The sequence below is a fragment of the Miniopterus schreibersii genome, assembly GCF_964146895.1.
Source record: "Miniopterus schreibersii genome assembly, chromosome: 8".
Classification (NCBI taxonomy): domain Eukaryota; kingdom Metazoa; phylum Chordata; class Mammalia; order Chiroptera; family Miniopteridae; genus Miniopterus; species Miniopterus schreibersii.
In genome coordinates this window covers 13,986,790-14,003,748 of record NC_138109.1, presented here as the reverse complement: position 1 = coordinate 14,003,748, position 16,959 = coordinate 13,986,790, and the positions used below count along the sequence as shown (strand labels likewise).

The 16,959-nt window shown below is 56.1% G+C and overlaps 1 protein-coding gene and 1 long non-coding RNA gene across 3 annotated transcripts; one reads left to right on the top strand and one right to left on the bottom strand.

Moving 5' to 3' along the window:
• Nucleotides 1-149: 149 nt before the first annotated feature.
• Nucleotides 150-14,322, bottom strand: SELENON (selenoprotein N; the record flags this gene model as incomplete). Of its 2 annotated transcripts, XM_081144686.1 has the most annotated exons (12): nt 150-2,400; nt 3,828-3,929; nt 4,022-4,134; nt 5,182-5,287; nt 5,643-5,831; nt 6,277-6,358; nt 8,079-8,216; nt 8,754-8,878; nt 9,050-9,262; nt 9,850-9,983; nt 13,392-13,509; nt 14,131-14,322. In XM_081144686.1, the coding sequence occupies 12 exons, from the start codon at nt 14,320-14,322 to the stop codon at nt 2,236-2,238; spliced, it is 1,677 nt and encodes a 558-aa protein (XP_081000812.1). In that variant the 3' UTR covers nt 150-2,235. The 2 variants fall into 2 exon arrangements, with proteins under 2 accessions (XP_081000812.1, XP_081000813.1); XM_081144687.1 differs by lacking the exon at nt 3,828-3,929 and having other exon boundaries at nt 173-2,400.
• Nucleotides 14,323-14,434: 112 nt separating this feature from the next.
• Nucleotides 14,435-16,686, top strand: LOC308560627. Its single transcript, XR_013999361.1, has 3 exons — nt 14,435-14,921; nt 15,187-15,402; nt 16,319-16,686. It is a non-coding gene; the product is annotated as an uncharacterized lncRNA (long non-coding RNA).
• Nucleotides 16,687-16,959: the final 273 nt, after the last annotated feature.

Below are 16,959 nucleotides of genomic sequence, written 5' to 3'. Positions count from 1 at the left end.
TCACAAAATTATTTTAAGAAAGTCACTCAAGCCCTCTTGTGACAGAGAAGATAGTCCCCAAAGGCATTCCAGCCACGTTCCCTTGCCCATCTAGCAAGCCAGTCCCGCAGGGAAGTCAGATCAAGGACAAAACTGAACAACATCCCACTCAAAGGCACTTCAAACCACCCTTATCTCTCCAATTTTATTACAGGACATGATGGGGACAGGTGAGGGAAGTGGCAGAGGTGTGACAAGAGGGCAGCTGGGGGCCCTCCCCCACCATGAGCTTTGAGGCACATGGGAATTGGGTAGAAGCATCTGATGAGGATGCTGAAAGCCCAAGCAGTCAGTACCTTACTGCACCCATGCTTGGAAGCAGAGATAGGTTTAGGGACCCTCCCTCCCTGTAAAGGGCATGGAAGCAGGCCTCCCAGGACATAAAGAACTTGGCTGAGCTTGCTGGCTCATGCCTCATTTGGTCTAGAGATCAGAAGGGAATGAGACATTTTGGGTTGAAAGTCTTTCTTTTTCACTTCAGTGAAAACAGGCAGGGGACAGGTAGGGGTGCAATGCAAAACAAAACACCCCAGAATCAAGACTCAGGCTGAATCTCAACTTTCCCACTGGGTGACGCTGAGCAAGTCATTTCCCTGAGGCACAGTTTCTTCATCTGCAAAATGGGAATGATTAATAGCTGCCTCACAGGCCTGTTGCGAGGATTAAATGAGAAAAGACGTAATCTTAACAAAGTGCCTCAGATAGAGAAGGCTCAGGGTGGCTACTCCAGTGGCAGGCAGGCCAGGGAACTTGGCCGATGAAGGCCTGGGGGGTTGTCTGAGGAACCGTCTGCCTTCCTTCCTCTTCCAGGTTTCAGAGTGAGCCCTGCGGGGCGAGGGCAGGGAGCAGGCTTGGCGCCCTGGCCTTAACGAAAGCCCTAGGGGCCTCATGGGCCTGAGTGGAGAGTAAGGATGTATTGACCCTCTGAGGGCTGTTTTTAAAAAACTAGAAGAGAAGGAAGAGAGGAATGTTTCTTCCCATGGGTGCAGCTACAGACACATCAAGCTGGATCCATCCAGGATTTCAGATCCAGCCATCATGGGGCAGCTGCTGGGGGAAGCCTACCCCTTCCTTCTCCTTAGAGCTGGGGTTATCAAAAATACCTACAAACTGTGAGAAAGTTCACGTAAAAACACTTTTCTGCACCTATAAAAAAGAGACTGGCCGTGGTCAGTGGCTTGGGATGTGAACAAGGTCCTAAGAGTGGCCAAAGAGAGTCAATAGTCACCCAATGGTGGACAAGCTGGTCTGGGGGCCCTGACAGTCGCCTCTGGGGGAGGCCCTGTTCTTTGGCTGGGTTACGCTGCTGTGGAACTGAGGTGTCAGGGGCAGGAGGCAACACCAGGGCTCTGGCTCCAGTAGTCTACTGTGACCCTGTGCTGGGGTTGGTAGGGGGGTGCCTTGGGTCTGGGCCTCAGGGACCCCTCAGTGGACCCCCTTGCTAAGGGCAGCAGCCTACTTCACAGTAAATCTTCCCACACAGCTGGCCTTCAGCAAGTCCCAAAACAGGTTTGGGGGTCCTATCAATAGGTCGGATAGATGAGACTGCTCTGGGAGCCAAAGTCTGGGGTACTGTGTGGTTTCCCCTCTGGAGAAGAGTTCTGCCCTCCAAAGTCTCCAGCTGAGACTGACCCAAGCAGGGACACCAGGCACAGGGCAGCAAGGACTGTGGCCAGGAAGGCAGCTCCGGACAAAAGCAAAAGCACTTCTCTGGCACCCCCATCCCCACCCCATGCCAGGACTTCTGGATGTTCCTTTGGGAAGGGGTGATAAGGTAAGGTGAAAGGGGTGGCCCTGTTTTCCGAGCACCCACTTCTCCCTGTTCTTCACCCCACAAGGGCCTGGACTATGTGCCTGAGGGTGATGCCTAGAGAAATGACCCCATGCTCCGTTTGGGAGGTCCGAAGCAGCTTCCGGAGCCGGGTGGGTAGTAAAGGGCTGATGGTGGCAGCTGGAGCTGGAGGTTCACCCACTGGTCAGCCCAGGCACCTCCTTGTCAACCCCCCCATAACAGATGCAATAGGCTAGCTCCCACCTCAGAGGCAACCTGGGCATGGTGGGGGGGGAATGCCTGACGTTTGAAATGTGTGAGGACCACTCTGGCTCTAGGCCGACGGCCTGTCCATCGCTGCTGGAGGCCTTTCTTTCCAGCTCCCCTCTCAGCCTCCTGGCACGGATGAGGCAGGCACACTAGGGCTAGAGGAGGGGCAGGCCGCGCCGCAGGCCCTCCTTCAGGAACTGCATGTAGGTGGCTGTGGATGGGTCTTCAAAGGTGGACGAGAAGCTGAAGGCGTTGTTCTCGATGTCCTCAGGCTTCATGGAGGTGATGTCCAAGAAGTAGTTGGCATTGATGTGGTGGACCTTAGAGAAAGGCTCGGTGAGGCGCGGGGCCCACCCAGGCTCGCAGCCCCTCTGCTCTGTCTGCTCGGCCTCTCGGGAGAAGTGGCCACTCTCAGGCCTCAACTGTCCTCACTGAGTGGATGGCAGACAGATGAACCCTTGTCAGAACCCAGCCCTGGACCAGCCGGCATGGCTCAGTGGTTGTGTGTCGATCTAGGATCCAGAAGATTACAGTTCGATTCCTGGTCAGGGCATGTGCCAGGGTTGCAGACTCAATCCCCAGCAGGGGCATGCAGGAGGCAGCTGATCAATGACTCTGATCATTGATGTTTCTATCTCTCTCTCCCTCTTCCTTCCTCTCTCTGGAAACAATAAAAATATATTAAAAAAAAGAGAAAAGAACCCAACCTGGGGCCAGGCTGGTTCCCTCCTGCCTCTGCTCACACAGGGCCCTCTGACCACAGAACTCACTCTCCTCCTCCACTAGATGAAAACCTAATGCCTTTCAATTCACCTTTCTCTCGCCGCACCCCACCCCCACTCCTTTGCTCCCGTGACCCCTGAACTCCACACTCCGTTTGGTCAGGAAGAGCAGGAGATGCTGAGGCTCCCAGGCAGGCCTGGTTTCAAAGTCAGCTACACAGCTTTCTTTAAATCCTCACCTGAGGATATGTTTTTTTGTTTATAAGAGCGAGAGAAACATCGATGTGAGAGAGAACCATTGATCGGTTGCCTTCTGTACACGTCCATATGCATCCTGACCATGGAATGAACCTGAAACCCAGGTATGTGCCCTGACTGGGAATTAAACCAGTGACCCTTCAGTGCACGGGCTGATGCTCCAACCATCTGAGCCACCTGGCCAGGACTCAGCTACACTTCTTACTTGTGCAAGTGTCACCAAGTCTCTGGACCTTTTGAGCCTCAGTTTCCTTGTCTATAAAGTGGGCATTTGTAATCATCTAGCTCCCAAAGCTCCTGTGAGAGTCCAACTGGAGGACGTGCTTGGTGCTCATAAGGGGACCTTAGGGAGAAGTCGAGTCTTGAAGTTTGGCTGGGCCTGGGGGGTGTCCCTGGTCCTCTCTACCTGTCACAAGGCCTGGCCGGTCCCTCCTTCTTCCATCCCAGGGATGACTGCAGAGGTCCAAGGTGAGCCTTATGCCTCTTTCCACTCTGCTGCTACACTGTACCTACTGCTTCCTAGTCCCCAAAATGCTGTTGGGGTCCCCCTTCCCATAGCAGAATCCAGACACTGGTACGACACTGGGCATCAGGATTCCTATTTTATAGATGTGATAACTGAGGCTCAGGCTGGCTAAGAGACCAGCCAGGAGGTGGTGGAGCCAGACCGGAAGCCTGATGAGGCCTGTGAGTCTGTGCCCCTGGCTGGCTGCTTCCTCTACCCAGTGCCAGGCCTGGACTGGGTGTAGGGAATGGAGGTAACCTACCACAGTGCCATTGGGCAGACAGATCATCATCTCCACGGGGAAGCTGTACTTCTCCAGGTGCAGGTCGGCCAGCTTCTTGTGGGATGGGTTCTCCTGATTGTTCTATGGGGACAGTCGGGCACACTCCTGATGCCTCAGCCCCCAGTACTGTTCTAGGGGCTCCTAAGGGGTGTTCCCAGCCATCCCCTACTCACCTGTAGGTCCTCCAGCTCCTTCACCAGGGACCAGGTGCTAATGAAGCTCTCGTTGAGGAGGGCAAGGATGGGCGAACTTTCCAGGACCGTCTCCCGGAGAGTCCGCCCTGAACCTGTGCAGGGAGAGGCAAGGCCCGAAGAGTGAGGCATCCCCACATGTCTTACTGGCTCAACCATCAATAAGCCTTGTGGACTACAGAATGGCCTGTGCACCCAGGTGAAATAACAGAGTCAAGAGTCTGTAGGTGCAGAATAAATGGTAGCTGTAATTCACATCAACATACTGGCATCCTGGGCTGAGATTTAGGGTGGAGCCCTACCCAGGGACCTGTAGTCTCAAATCCACGAAACTCTGTGTCCCAGGGCCTTTGCACAGACTGTTCTTATACCTAAAATACTCTTCCTCCTGTCACTTGACAAACTCCTACTCATCCTTCAAAGTCTCATCTTAAACGTCACTTTCTCTAAGAAGTCTCCTGACACCTCAGTTACACACCCTCGTGCCCCTCTGGACCTTGCCTGTGTAACACTCACCATGCTTGTACTTACTCACTCACCGTCTGCCTTCTGCCCTGCACTGTGCACTCCCCAAGGACAAGCACCACTTCTGCCTTCCTCATTGCAAGACCCCCAGCACCTAGCTGATGGCGTGGCAAGGGGCACCCAGGATTGCTGACTGACTGACGAGGCCAGGCTCATCGCATTACTCATCTTTGTACCCGCTGTGTGACAGCTGAAGAACCTGGCACGCAGCAGGTCTTTGGTGAATTCTCTGGATAAGCAAATGCATGCCCAGCCTCTGGCAGTTTTATTTTTTATCTCACTGTGTGCCACACTTAGCAGAGCACAGGCACTTTCACGCCATTTCTCACAACTCTGGGAGGTATGTTATTCCTCCTTTACTGTTGAGAAAACTGAGGCTCAGGGAGAAGTCGCTTGGCCAAGGTTTCTAAGCTGAAACCGGCTAGTTGGGCTCTTTCTACTGTATCCAGCAGCCTCCTCTGAGCTCAGCACAGAAACCTCCAAAGCCCTCCCCCTGCCCCTACCCTGTATAGGCCCCAAGTCCCTCATGCTCCAAAAGGAGAGGCCCATTGGTCTTAGATCCTTTATACCCCATGAGGTGTGACACTCCCCCTCCATCCTCCCCTTGGGCTCCTCACCTCAGCAGGACTGGTCATCCAGGGCCCCCCACAGCAGGATCGAGTGCACCAGCTTGTTCTTGGCTTTCGCTTGGTCGAAGGCCTCGATGAATGGCAGGTAGGTGACCTGGGCCAAGTCAAGACAGAGAGGAGCTACTGTGTGCAGCCAGGGTCCCATTCAGGGGCTGAGTGTGTACCTTGTATGTATATGCATATGTGTGTGTGTGTGTGTGTGTGTAGTATAATGTGTGTGTGTGTGAGTGTGTGTGCGTGTGAAGGGGTGTTGCTGAGATGGGGGATGCCTCCTCCAAGTCCCAAATGGTGAAGGGAGGCTCCCCTGGCACCACTGGGCCCTGCAGGGAGAAAGCCTAAGTAGCAAGCACTGCACACAGCCCAGTGCCCTGTGCCCACCTGCTGTTCCCACAGCTCCAGCCCCAGCCCCATAAATTGTGTGCCCTGCCCTCATCCCTGCCCACTCTCACCTTCTTGAAGGGGTACATGGCCACCTCTAGGCGCTGGGCGGCCTCCTCCCAGCTCAGCTCCTGCTGCCACTTGATCTCCTCAAACACAAACTGAAGGGGTTCCCCTGAGGGCAGGCGGCTGTCAATCATGTTGCCATTCTCGTCCAGGATCACAGAGGGTACTGAGGGGCCTGTGGCCTCCAACTCCATCTAGGCCAGAGGTCAGCAAGGGGTGACCTCAGTCAGGGATATCTCAGAGATGGGCAAGAATCCTCAAGGGGCCCGAGAGACCCTCAAACGGACCCCACTCATTGCAGAGGTGCGGAAACTGAGGCACAGGGAAGGGAAGGGCCTGGTCAAGGCTATGCAGTGAGTCCAGGTCAGGGCCAGTGTCCAGCCAGGGCTCCTTCCACTGCGTGATGCTATCCGAGGGACACGGCAGATGCTGGGTTCTGTGTGCATTCAGGTGGCTTCCCAGAATCCTACTTTGGGACAGTTGGCCTCAGTCTGCCAGGAGCTCCATCCTTGACCCTGGATTGCCCTGAGGCCCCTCGCCAACTGGGCCCTCCCTGCAGCCAGGCTGAGAGGCCCGGTGACAGAGCCTTGCAGCTGAGCCCCGCCTTCCTAGCTGGGTAGGGACCACCTGTGCGCTCACCTGGGGTATGTAGCCAATGTCCACCTCCATATTGCTATTCTCACCGGCCCCATACAGCCACTCCATGTCCACATTCAGAGACCTGGACACGGAGAGAGTGGCCAGGGCAGAGCATCATCAGCAAGGCCCATGAACATATGTCAGACAGTATCTTGCTGAAAGCACATAGCTGTCCCCATTTTACAGATGAGGACACTGAGGCTTGGCAAATTGAACCCAAGAACTCAGTGCTGCTGCGACTCGGACTGAAGAGCCTGGGCCCTTTCCTCTCCCCGGCTGCTCTTCCTAAGGCACTGCAACCACACCCCCTCCAGGGGCCCAGCCCTCATGTTCACAAAGGGCTTTCACACCCATGACTTTTGTATTGCCTTCGACCCTTCTAGGCAGAAATCAGTGCATCCCCCAGGACACAGTGGAGCGGACTGACAATCTGGCACAGTCCTCCAGCAGGAAGTCTGGCCTGACCAGGTGCCATCTGCAGATCTGCCACATGGAGGCACCCCAAGACTGACAACCAACCACTATGGGCAGAGTGAGCTGGGTGCCCTCAGAGGGGGTCAGGAGTCCCTGTGGCCTGGTCCTGGTCATTTACCCCTCTCCTTCTGTTTTATCCAGTCCAGGACCCCCTACCTTCAGCCCTGGGGTGGAGGCAGGTGTGACCTGGGCTGAGCCCGTGGAACACAGGTGCTTGCCTACTGAGCAGAGGAAGGAGGAGTCAAAGGAGAGGAAGCCACTCAGTTCCTAGGGGCAACTTTCTCTTCCCAGGTCATCCCGACCATCCCCTCACCCCTGCCAGCCTCCTATCTAGAAAATGAGGAAACCGAGGCTCAGAGCCTTGCCCCTAGACATGCAGTCCACTGGTGTCACAGCTGAGAGACTTAACTCTGGGCCTCCCTGCTCCCACCCCAGGTTTTCTCCCTGTACAGTCACTAAGTGGCCACTTAGGAGTCAAGAAAGACTCAAAACCTGGGTCTCCAGGTCTTCTGATCCTCCAACAAGAGGTTGACCCTAAGCTGGTCAGACAGACAGGCAGGTGGCTGGCACAGAGCCATCCCAGAAGCCCCTAAGGCCCAGTGGTAGCAACTACAGGCAGCAGAGGGCCTGCTCTCAGGCCTCTGCATGTGCTGTTCCTCTACCTGGCTAAACCCTCCTCAGCTCCCAAGTCTCTGCCTAGATGTCCCTTTCTCTGAGAAGCCTTTCTATTTTTTAAAAAAATATGTCTTTATTGATGTCAGAAAGAGGAAGGGAGAGGGAGAAGGAGAGGGAGAGATCACCAATGATGAGAGAGTCATTGATCGGCTATGTCCTGCATGCCCCCTACTGGGGATTGAGCCTGCAACCCGGGCATGTGCCCTGACCGGGAGTCGAATCATGATCTCCTGGATCACAGGTCAATTCTCAACCACCAAGCCATGCCAGCTGGGCTGAGAAGCCTTTCTAGACTCCAACCAGTCAAGTCCCTGCCCACCTGCTGGCCTCCCACTAGGGTGGCATAAGCAGGCTGTGGTTATGGATCAGCGTTATGAGGGTGAAGAGGCTCCAGCTTCAAGGAGGGTCTGTTGCTGCTGCGCTGGGTCCTGGGCACAGAGTTGGTAGGTGGGCTCAGCCCATGCAGCACCTGGGACATGCTTGTCAAATGATGGAATGACCCTCCTCAATCTGCTGCAAGCTGCCTCTTCCTGGGTTAGCCCTTGGTCCCTCCCAAGAGGGTGCCCAGGCCTCTCCCAAGGACAGAGACTGAGGGGGACCTCTAGTCACCCGATTCCAACCCTGGAGCCAGGGACTTGGGCCAAAGCTCCCACCTGTGGTTGGGCACGAAGAGCCGGAAGTCGCGGACGTGGGTGGCGTCTTTGGAGAGGGTGATGTGGCCGGTGAACTGGCCGGGTGAGAACCAGAAAGGGAAGTCGGGCGGCTCACTGAGCTGGAACTCGGCGTGGATCCTGGGGGAAGGAGCCCAGCTGGGAGCAGGCCCCGCTGAGCGGGAGCCACCCTCTCACACCTGCCCCAAAGCCTGGGAACCAGGCTCCATGTGGGGGGGGACAGGGCTCGGCAGGGGGTAAGGAGAGCGTGGGGCAGGGAGAAGGTTCAAGGCCTCCAAGCACCACCCATCCTCAGGGCCCAATTCACATGCTGCCTTCAGAAGCCTTGTCTGGCCCTCCTCTGAGCTCTCTCAGTCTCTCAAGAGTGTGTGGGACCTGCCGTCACAGCTCTAGACACCCCTCTTCTGTATGGATGACAATCACAGCCACCAGCCCTGTGCTAAAGATGCTCTGGCCCTTTTCCTCCTAGAAGGAAGTCACCACCCTTGATCTTCACATGAGGAAACCGAGGCTCAGAGAGCCCAAGAACGCAGGATGCTAAGTGGTGGAGTGGCGGCTCTGAGCCAGGCCTGCTCTCCCCTTGCTGTGCTCTTCTGTGCTGCCCTGGAGTCTCAGGCCCGTGTGGGAGGAAAGGATGGGGCTGGGAGGACCACCCACCTGAACATCACAGTGTAGTAGAAGTCACTGATGGCAGTCAGGCAGGCGACTGCCCCCTGAGGGGCAAAGCGGGTCTTCACAAAGGGCCGCGGGTGGAACATGCTCAGGAGCCGGTGGATGATGACCTGGGGGAAGGGCGGTGGGACCAGGCTGGCTGCCAGGCCCTGCAGGCCTAGGGCTCAGGGTGGAGGTGGGTCCAGAGGGAGGTGGACAGCAGGTGGGGTAGGCCTGGCATGGCGGTCCAGGTGAAGAAGGGGAGGGACGCAGGGCCCGGGGCTCCCATGGGCTGCCCTTACCTCCTTGCCCTTGGGTGGTGGTGGGTAGAAGCGGTTGTTGGACAGATAGCCAGTGAAGACGCTCAGCTCACTGGGGATGATCCACCAGGGCTCACCCAGCTCTGCCTGGCCCCGAGGGGGAAGGAAGGGCCGGAAGTGGCGGGCGGCAAACTGTGCACTCGGCAAGGCTGCGGTCGTCCAGTTGCGGAGGCCAGACAGGGCCAGGCGGGAGACCTGGGGCAGAGAAAGCCGAAGCTCTGGGGCACCGAGCACCACGACTTTGTCAGGCGTCCTCCCACCCCCCGGCCCCTGGCTGGGGGCAGAACCTCACAGAGTGGGGCACCCCTGTCAGGTACGGGGCACTGTGCTAGGGGCCTGGCGATGCACAAATGAGAACACAGGCTGCGGGGAGACGACCAACTTGCAGAAAGTAACAATTTGAAGTGAGGCGACTGCATCACTAGTGCACTTGCTATTTCCTCCAACCACACCCTTCCTTCCCCTGCCTCATCTGGCCAAGCCCTCCTCCCCCTGCAAGCTGTCAGATGTCACTGCTCCAGGCAGCCATCCCAGACCCCCCACGTGGGTTCCAAGCTCATGCTATCCCTCCTGCCTCCCCCAGACTGTGTTCCTGGACAGCAGGGATGGTAGTGCACCCGCTTTTGGACCCCAAGGCCTGGAACATTGGCTGCACAGAGGGCAGCTGATACAGGAAGAAGACGAGACAAACACAGCCCCATTCTCAGGCAGGGAGTGCACGCAGATGGTCCTCCTGTCTATGGTCCTACCTGTGGGGAGCCCCCTGCCTTACCCCAACTCACCCCTAGGAACCCATCTTTGCTCTTGGTCATGGACTCTGGGAGCAGCGGCTGGAATCGGGCTTCTATGGTGAGTGTCTCCTCGCTGGGGTCCGGGGGCAGCTCCTCCTCCTCGTAGCTGGTCGTAGGAGTTGACCCTATGAGACACAGATCACTGGAGAGGGGCTCTGCCCTTAGGCATCCACTCTGGCCAGTGACTAAGGGAGCCAGGCTTGGAGCTGGGGGCGGAGGAACAGTTAACAATCGCCCAAGTAACAACCAGTATGTATCACATTTTAGTCTCAGAGTAGTCCTGTGAGGCAGATAACATTACTACAGACTCCCGTTTTAGGAATGAAAAATTGGAGGCTCAGAGAGGTGATGTCACTTCCCCAAGGTCACACAGCTAGGTAGTGGGGGAGTCAGGATTCAAACCCAGGCCTATTTCATTACAAACTCATGGTTAACTACGACCCTCTTCTGGGGGAGTTAAAATCTCACAGCCTCCGTTTCCTCAAAAGCTCAGGAACCAGATGACCTAGGTTCAAATCCCAGCCCCACACCTCACCAGCTGTGTGGTGGTTGGCCAGCGGCTTGTTATGAGGATTAAGTGAGATAATCCACGTAGTGTTAGCACTAGGTCTGGTAGAGAGCAAACCCATAGTAAACTTTAACTGTGTCACTATTACCAGAGGTTTCAGGGTCAGGGAGCTAGGGAGCTGGGGAGCTGGGCTCAAACCTAGTCTCCAGACTTCAACCTGTGCTCTCTCCACCAGGCGAGGCTGGCCGCAGGAAGGACATTCTCACTGCCGCCCTTCCCTCTGCTCTCCAAACCGAGTCCCTGATGAATTTGGTGCTGGGCCATCAAAGGTGGCTTGTGGGCAGGCAGCTGCCTCTCCCAGTGGCTGGGATCCCCAGCACCAAAGAGAGAAACTATTTTCCAGGGCTAGGAGAGGAAAGCCCAGCCCAGCTCCAAGTTGAGGTTGACTCCACTTCCTGGACCATTTGGAGCAAATCGCTCAGCCTCTCTAGTTTTCCTACATGAGAAACGGGGACTATCCATGCTGTCGTGGGATCTCATGAAGAAACAAACACTGCAAGGAGAGGCTCTCAGTCCCAGGACCCAGAGCAACGGATGAAGCAAGAAGCAGAATCAGGCCATCTTTGGTGTCACAGAAAAGCACTGGTTTGGGAGGGAGGAGACTCACTTTTCCCTGATTTTCTGGGTGGCAGCTTTCTTTTTTAAAAAAATCCTCATCAAAGGATATGCTGAGAGAGAGGAAGGGAGAGAGAGAGAGAGAGAGAGACATGTATGCCCCCTGACTGGGGATCAAACCCGCAACCCAGGTATGGGCCCTGACCAGGAAATTGAACCAGCAACCTTTCGGTGCCCAGGACAACACTCAACCACCTGAGGTACTCTGGCGGGGCTGGGTGGCAACTTTCCCCATCTGTATAAGAAGGGCTGGACTGGCAGTGGTTGACCTTGATTTCTCAGATCTCTTCCTGCTCAGAGATGTGCCAAGTCTGCAATCTTTCAAGTGTGGAGGGAGTCATGATGAAGGCGTAAGGGAGAAATGACACCTAATTCAAAAGGGGTGACAAATAGAAGGGCAGGGCCCCACGACACAGAATGGAATAAAGCAGTGGTGGATCTTGTCACATCTGCTCTCCAGGGCCCGTGGTACAGAGATGGTGCTGGGCATTTGCTGACTGACTGACAGACTGCATGGGTACATTTGAAGCAATTCTTAACCAGGATCATCAGAATCCCTCAGGATGCCTTTTAAACCACGGATGCCCAGAACCCATCTCAGCCCTACGGAGTCAGAATCCTAAGGGGCCAGAATCAGCAAACTGCCCTTTTAATTAGCACTCCCAGGGCTCCTGATGCAAATCCCAGTCTGAAAGAATCACTGTTATATCTGCATTTGTAAGTTAATGCAGCAAATCTTCCCCAAACCCGCCATCTGGGAACCTCAGAGGAAGGGAACAGTAGGATGTACAGGGTTAGTAGTCTGCTTGCTTATTTATTTTACTGTTGTCAGAGATAATTATTAATAATAATGTCCAGCATTTTATGGCCCTTTGGTTTTTTAATAAAGTTTTATTTCCTGACTTATATAAGTAACATTTGCTCACTATAAACAGTTTGTAAAACTTTTAAGGCATAAAGCAGAAAATTAAACACTTAACTGTACCAGCTAAAAATACTGTTTACCTCTTTTTGTTGCTTAGATTTGGTGGTTTTTGTTTTGTTTTGTTTTGTTTTTTATTTTGTTTTCTCCAAAGTTGGTCTAATTTTGCACTCGCAGTGGCTCCGGAGGTAAGGGAGGGAGGGGTTATTCTCCCAACGGAGAAAAAAATTTATGTAAAAAAATTAAAAAGGCCCCCAAGCCCAGCAGGCTTGGCCAACATGTCATTACAGAGGAATTCTTGCTCACTGGCCATAAAATTGACGAGGAGATGGCTCTGTGGGTGCTTGGAGAAGTGTGTCCAAATTAAGAGGTCAAAGCGAGCCCACACAGGGCTGACCTGTTTACCTGCCTGTCTGCTTTCACCACAGACCTGACTGCCACAGAGACACTGACCCATGTCTGCTCCGGCAAATTAGCATTTTTTATCTGACTCTCCTCCTCTGGCAGTGACCACAGGTCACCGGGCCAGCAAGTGATGGACCTACCCGACCCATCCTGAGACCCAGGAAGCTCATCACTGGGCTTTGGTGCTTACTTGCCGGAGAGCAGCTCGCTTCTCTTCTTGCCTTTCCCATCAATTGACCTACTTACAATGGGCAATTTGGGTAAGAAGTAGATGCCCAAGATCCTAAGTTCAAGAAATGTCACAAGAAATGGACACAGAGGTTGGAGTGGTGGTGAGGGGGTGAGAGAAGTATTTTATAATTCATCAGATGTTTCAGGCCTTCATCTTTACAAAAAACCCCCCAAAAACCCACTGATTACAGTGAGGCGAAAATGGGTAGAGAGAATGGGACAGGAATCTGACAGCACCTAAGAGAGTTTAATGTTTAGTAAAATATTTGGAATAGACCCTACTGACTATCTACTGCTTATCAGTCACTTTGCAGACACACTAATCCTGGGGCAGGACCTGGAGCCAGATGATCCTGGCTCTGCCCTTTCTAGCTCAGGCAAATCGGTGACCCTTCCTATGTCTCAGTCTCCCAAACTATAAACATGGGGATCTCATAGGGCATCCTATGAGATAACTCCCATGAAGTGCTTCAGTGATGTCTGTCTGGCCCTGAGGAAGCGGTCAGGGAATGTTAACCAGTACAATTCACATGTGAGGAGTACAGACTGGAGTGTGTGTGTGTGTGTGTGTGTGTGTGTGTGTGTGTGTGTGTTGTGTGTGCACACGCAAAGCAGCTTGCTCCAACCAGCAGCTAGAAAGTATCAGAGCCAGGAGGCCCCCAGGGCTGCCAGGACCCACAACCCTCCCTCTATTCCAGGCGCCCACCTGCTCACAGCAGACACAGCAGCAGGCAAGCAGCAGAGGGAGGTGCCTGGGCTCCCTCCTCCCCAGTCCCCAGCTTCTCCTGGTACCTGTCAGCTTCTCCGCGATGGGCCTGAACTCCTCAGGGCTGAGGCACAAATCCCCGTCAGTGTCCAAGGAGGAGAAGAGGAAGAGGCCCTCTGTCCCCAGGGCCTTCAGCGCCGACTCCTGCTGGGGGAGGGCCGGCTGACCACCAGCTGGATGCCCTCTTCCTGAGTTCCCTCAACACCTGGGCCATCGGTCTAAATGCCGCCGCCCCGGGGCCCCAGGCCCCCTTCTCTGGTCCCTGCCCATCCACTGTGGTCCCGCCTTTCCCAGTCCCTCCTATCAGGCGCCATGCCCACTTCACCCTATTCAGAGACCCACTGTCCCCTCTCACCTCCCCTCCCTGCTGTCTCCGCGCTCCCCAGCCCCCCTTCCAAATTCTCCGGGTGCCAGCTTCACTCTAGGTTGGTCCGCAGGCCACTGTCCTGAGGACTGCGCCCTGCAGTCTGTCCTTCCCAGTCTGCCCAACCCCTGCTACCCTCTCCTCCCCCGCTTCCAAGCCGCCCTCCTCAGCCCCCCGGCCCCTCCCCAGGCCCCGCCCCCGCCCCCCACCCCCGGCCCCGGCCCCCTCCAGGCCGCCTCTCCACCTCCCCAGCAGCTCAACCCTCCCGACGCTCCCGCACCGGCCCCTCCAGCGGATGCACCCGCCTCCCCCGCCTCCCCACCGGGGGCCCGGACGCGCGCTGCCCCCTCCCCCCGTCTCGGTGCCCGCGCCCCCGCCCCCGCCCCCGCCCCCGGCCGGACCTGCCGCGCGGCCGCCTGGGCCTCGGCGTGGCGGGCATAGGCCCGGGCGGCGGCGGCCGCGGCGGCGGCGGCGAGCAGGGCCCCGAGCAGCGCCAGGGCGCGAGCGCAGCGCGGCGGGGGCGCGGGGGGCGCGGGCGGCGCGGCGGGGCGGGGGCTGGGGGGCCCGCGCTCGCCCGGCCGGGACCGGCCCATGGCGGCGGCTGGGCGGCTGGGACGGGGACCGGCGGGGCGGGGCGGGGCGGGGCCGGGAGGCGGGGCGGGGCGCGGCCTCCGGGCTGTGGGGCCGGGACCCCCGGGGGCCGCCTCCCGCGCCTGGCGCGGTCCGGGCGCGCGGCGGCGTCAGCGGGTCCTGCGCGAGTCGGTACCGGATGCCGCAGCCCCTGCTGCCCCTGCCATCCTCAGGCCTGTCCTTGCTGCCGTCTCCGTGCCTCCTTCCCGCACATCCACTTCCCCCGCGGCCCCTCTGCAGGCGGAGGCGGGAAGCAACTCCAGGCTGGGGACGCGGAGAAGGGCGGGGCTGGGACGGAGGGGGCAGGGTCCGCACGCCCGGAGCTTCCAGGGGAGTGGGCTCATGGGCCCCCAGGCCTGGCGTCCACCTCCGGCGGCCCTGCCCGTCTAAAGCAGCAGATGGGCACACCCCTCTCCACTCTCACCCCACTTGCTTCTAAAATGTCTTCCTTCAGTCAGCTAGAAAGAGAAAAATGGCAAAATTTAACGCCTGTTTCCTTTATGGTCCAGCTGGAAGGCACCTCTGCAGGTTTATCAGAGACAGAGGTACCTGGCGCACACAGGTAGGGGTGCAGGCCCGAGACCCTCGCCGGTCAGGGCCCGGCTTTCCTCCAGCGAGGAGGGGTCGAGAAGCCCTCCTTGGGCTGTGGTGGGCGGGCCAACCTCAGCTGCGGGGCTGGGCGGTGAGTCGCTGGCTGCCCTCTGCTCTGCTGGGCTTGGCATCGCCACAGGTGTGATTTTTCCAAGAGCAACATTTGGCATGCTTGGCGAAGGACCTTGGGAATGGAGGTGGGTGGGGTTTGAGGAAATGTTTTCCTGTCTGTGAAGCCCCCAGGACCCTCGATTCCACTGGAGCTCTTTTCCGTTATGTCAGCGCCCCCAGGAGCCCGGGGAGGCTCTGTCTGCACTTTCCCAGGAGAGGGCAGCAGCGACTGAAGCCTCTGGATCTGAGCCCAGGGAAGCAGCGGTGCCATCCTTGGAGATCACCGCTAACCCCAGCGCTTGTGCAACTGTCCGGTTTGGGATGTCAGTGGGATTTAACAGGTATTGAACCCCCACTGTGCCCTGGACTTGGTGGTGGGTGCTTTACCTGACCTCATTTTGTTCTCAAGCGACCCGGTGGGGTGAGGATTATTTGCCTCATTTAAAAATTAAGGGCCTGAGTTTTGGCACCTAGGTTTGTCTGAGTCCAAATCTCTTGCTCACCTCCCAGGGGATGACCCAGTGGACTGCGTGGGGGCAGGGGCTTGTCACTACCACCACTTATGTCTTTCATGGGTAACCAGCCATGACAGTACCATGCAGGCAGGGCCCTGTCTTCCAAGCTCCACACAGGACCTGGCATATGGTGGGCAGTGTCTTTTGGATGAATGATTCCCAGGGACCAGGAATTGTGGGTCCTGGACCCAGCCCCCTGCCCAGTGCTCTGGCTCCACATCCTCAGAAGCATCCACGGAGGGCCTGACATCTGGTGTTGGCTTCCAAAGGCTTCCAACTGTGCCACTTCCAACTCATTACCATTAATGTTTGGGGACACCCCGCATACGGCAGATGCCATTAGAAAAGCAAATTCCATTCTGTCAGGAAGCAAAGCTAACAGAGCACAAAGCAGGTTAGGAGGGGAAGATTGATGAGCCAAAGCCCCTGGAAAATAAATGAGAGAAGTTTTCTTTACCAGATTACTTTTATGTACTACACTTTGTTTTTGTTTAAGACACAGACACCCCACTGGTCTCTGGGCCCAGGGCTGGAGAGATGTGCTGCTGGGATTGGGGTGTTTCTTTCTTTCAACGCTCAGAAGGGTGAGGGTGAGGGGTGGGCCTACAAGACTGCTCAGGTCAGCGAGCCTCTGGGAAAAGGCTCAGCTCTGGGGAGATGGCAACTCTGGGCTTCCGTAGAGCTGCCCAGGGGCCAAGAACAGCTGTTACACCTGAGCAAGCCTTGGTTTCCTCTTCTGTAGATCTTTGCCTTCAGGGTTCATCAGGACTCCTGTGAAGAGGAAATATGAATTGGACCTCAAACATCCCCCAAAGCAGGGACACCTCTCTGCCAGATTCCTGGGCAAGCTCTCAGCATCTTCCTTCAATCCTCCACGCCTGCCTGAGCATCCCTCAAGGCCAGCCTGGTCCCGGGAAGCCCTTGGACAGTCAACAAATCTTCCTCCCAATTTCCTAGATTCAGGGCTAACGGCAAGATGCTTGCTCAATGCAAAAGACATAAAATGTTCAGATTTATTGCTCTGAGAATTTTGTCTGTCTCCTGAGTCTGGTTGATGCTGTTTCCTCCAAGTTTCAGAGCATTTTGTTTTAAAAAAAGGATTTCGATAGCAGTGTTTTGCCTCACATTTACTCAAGGCTTTATGGTTTACAAAGGACATTCACACAATAGTAATCATCACTGTATGTATTGAGTTTCAACACTGGGGAGCTCAATTAACCCTTGAAATCACCCTTACTTTCCACAGATGGGGAAGCATATGCTCAGGGAGGTTAAGGGCCTTGCCCAAGGTCACACAGCCCAGGGAAAGGGCACAGGTGGGCTGAACCCAGGTCCACTTGGTTTCAACCTGTGCTGGTCCCCTTCTGTCCTGCCACTCTGCCC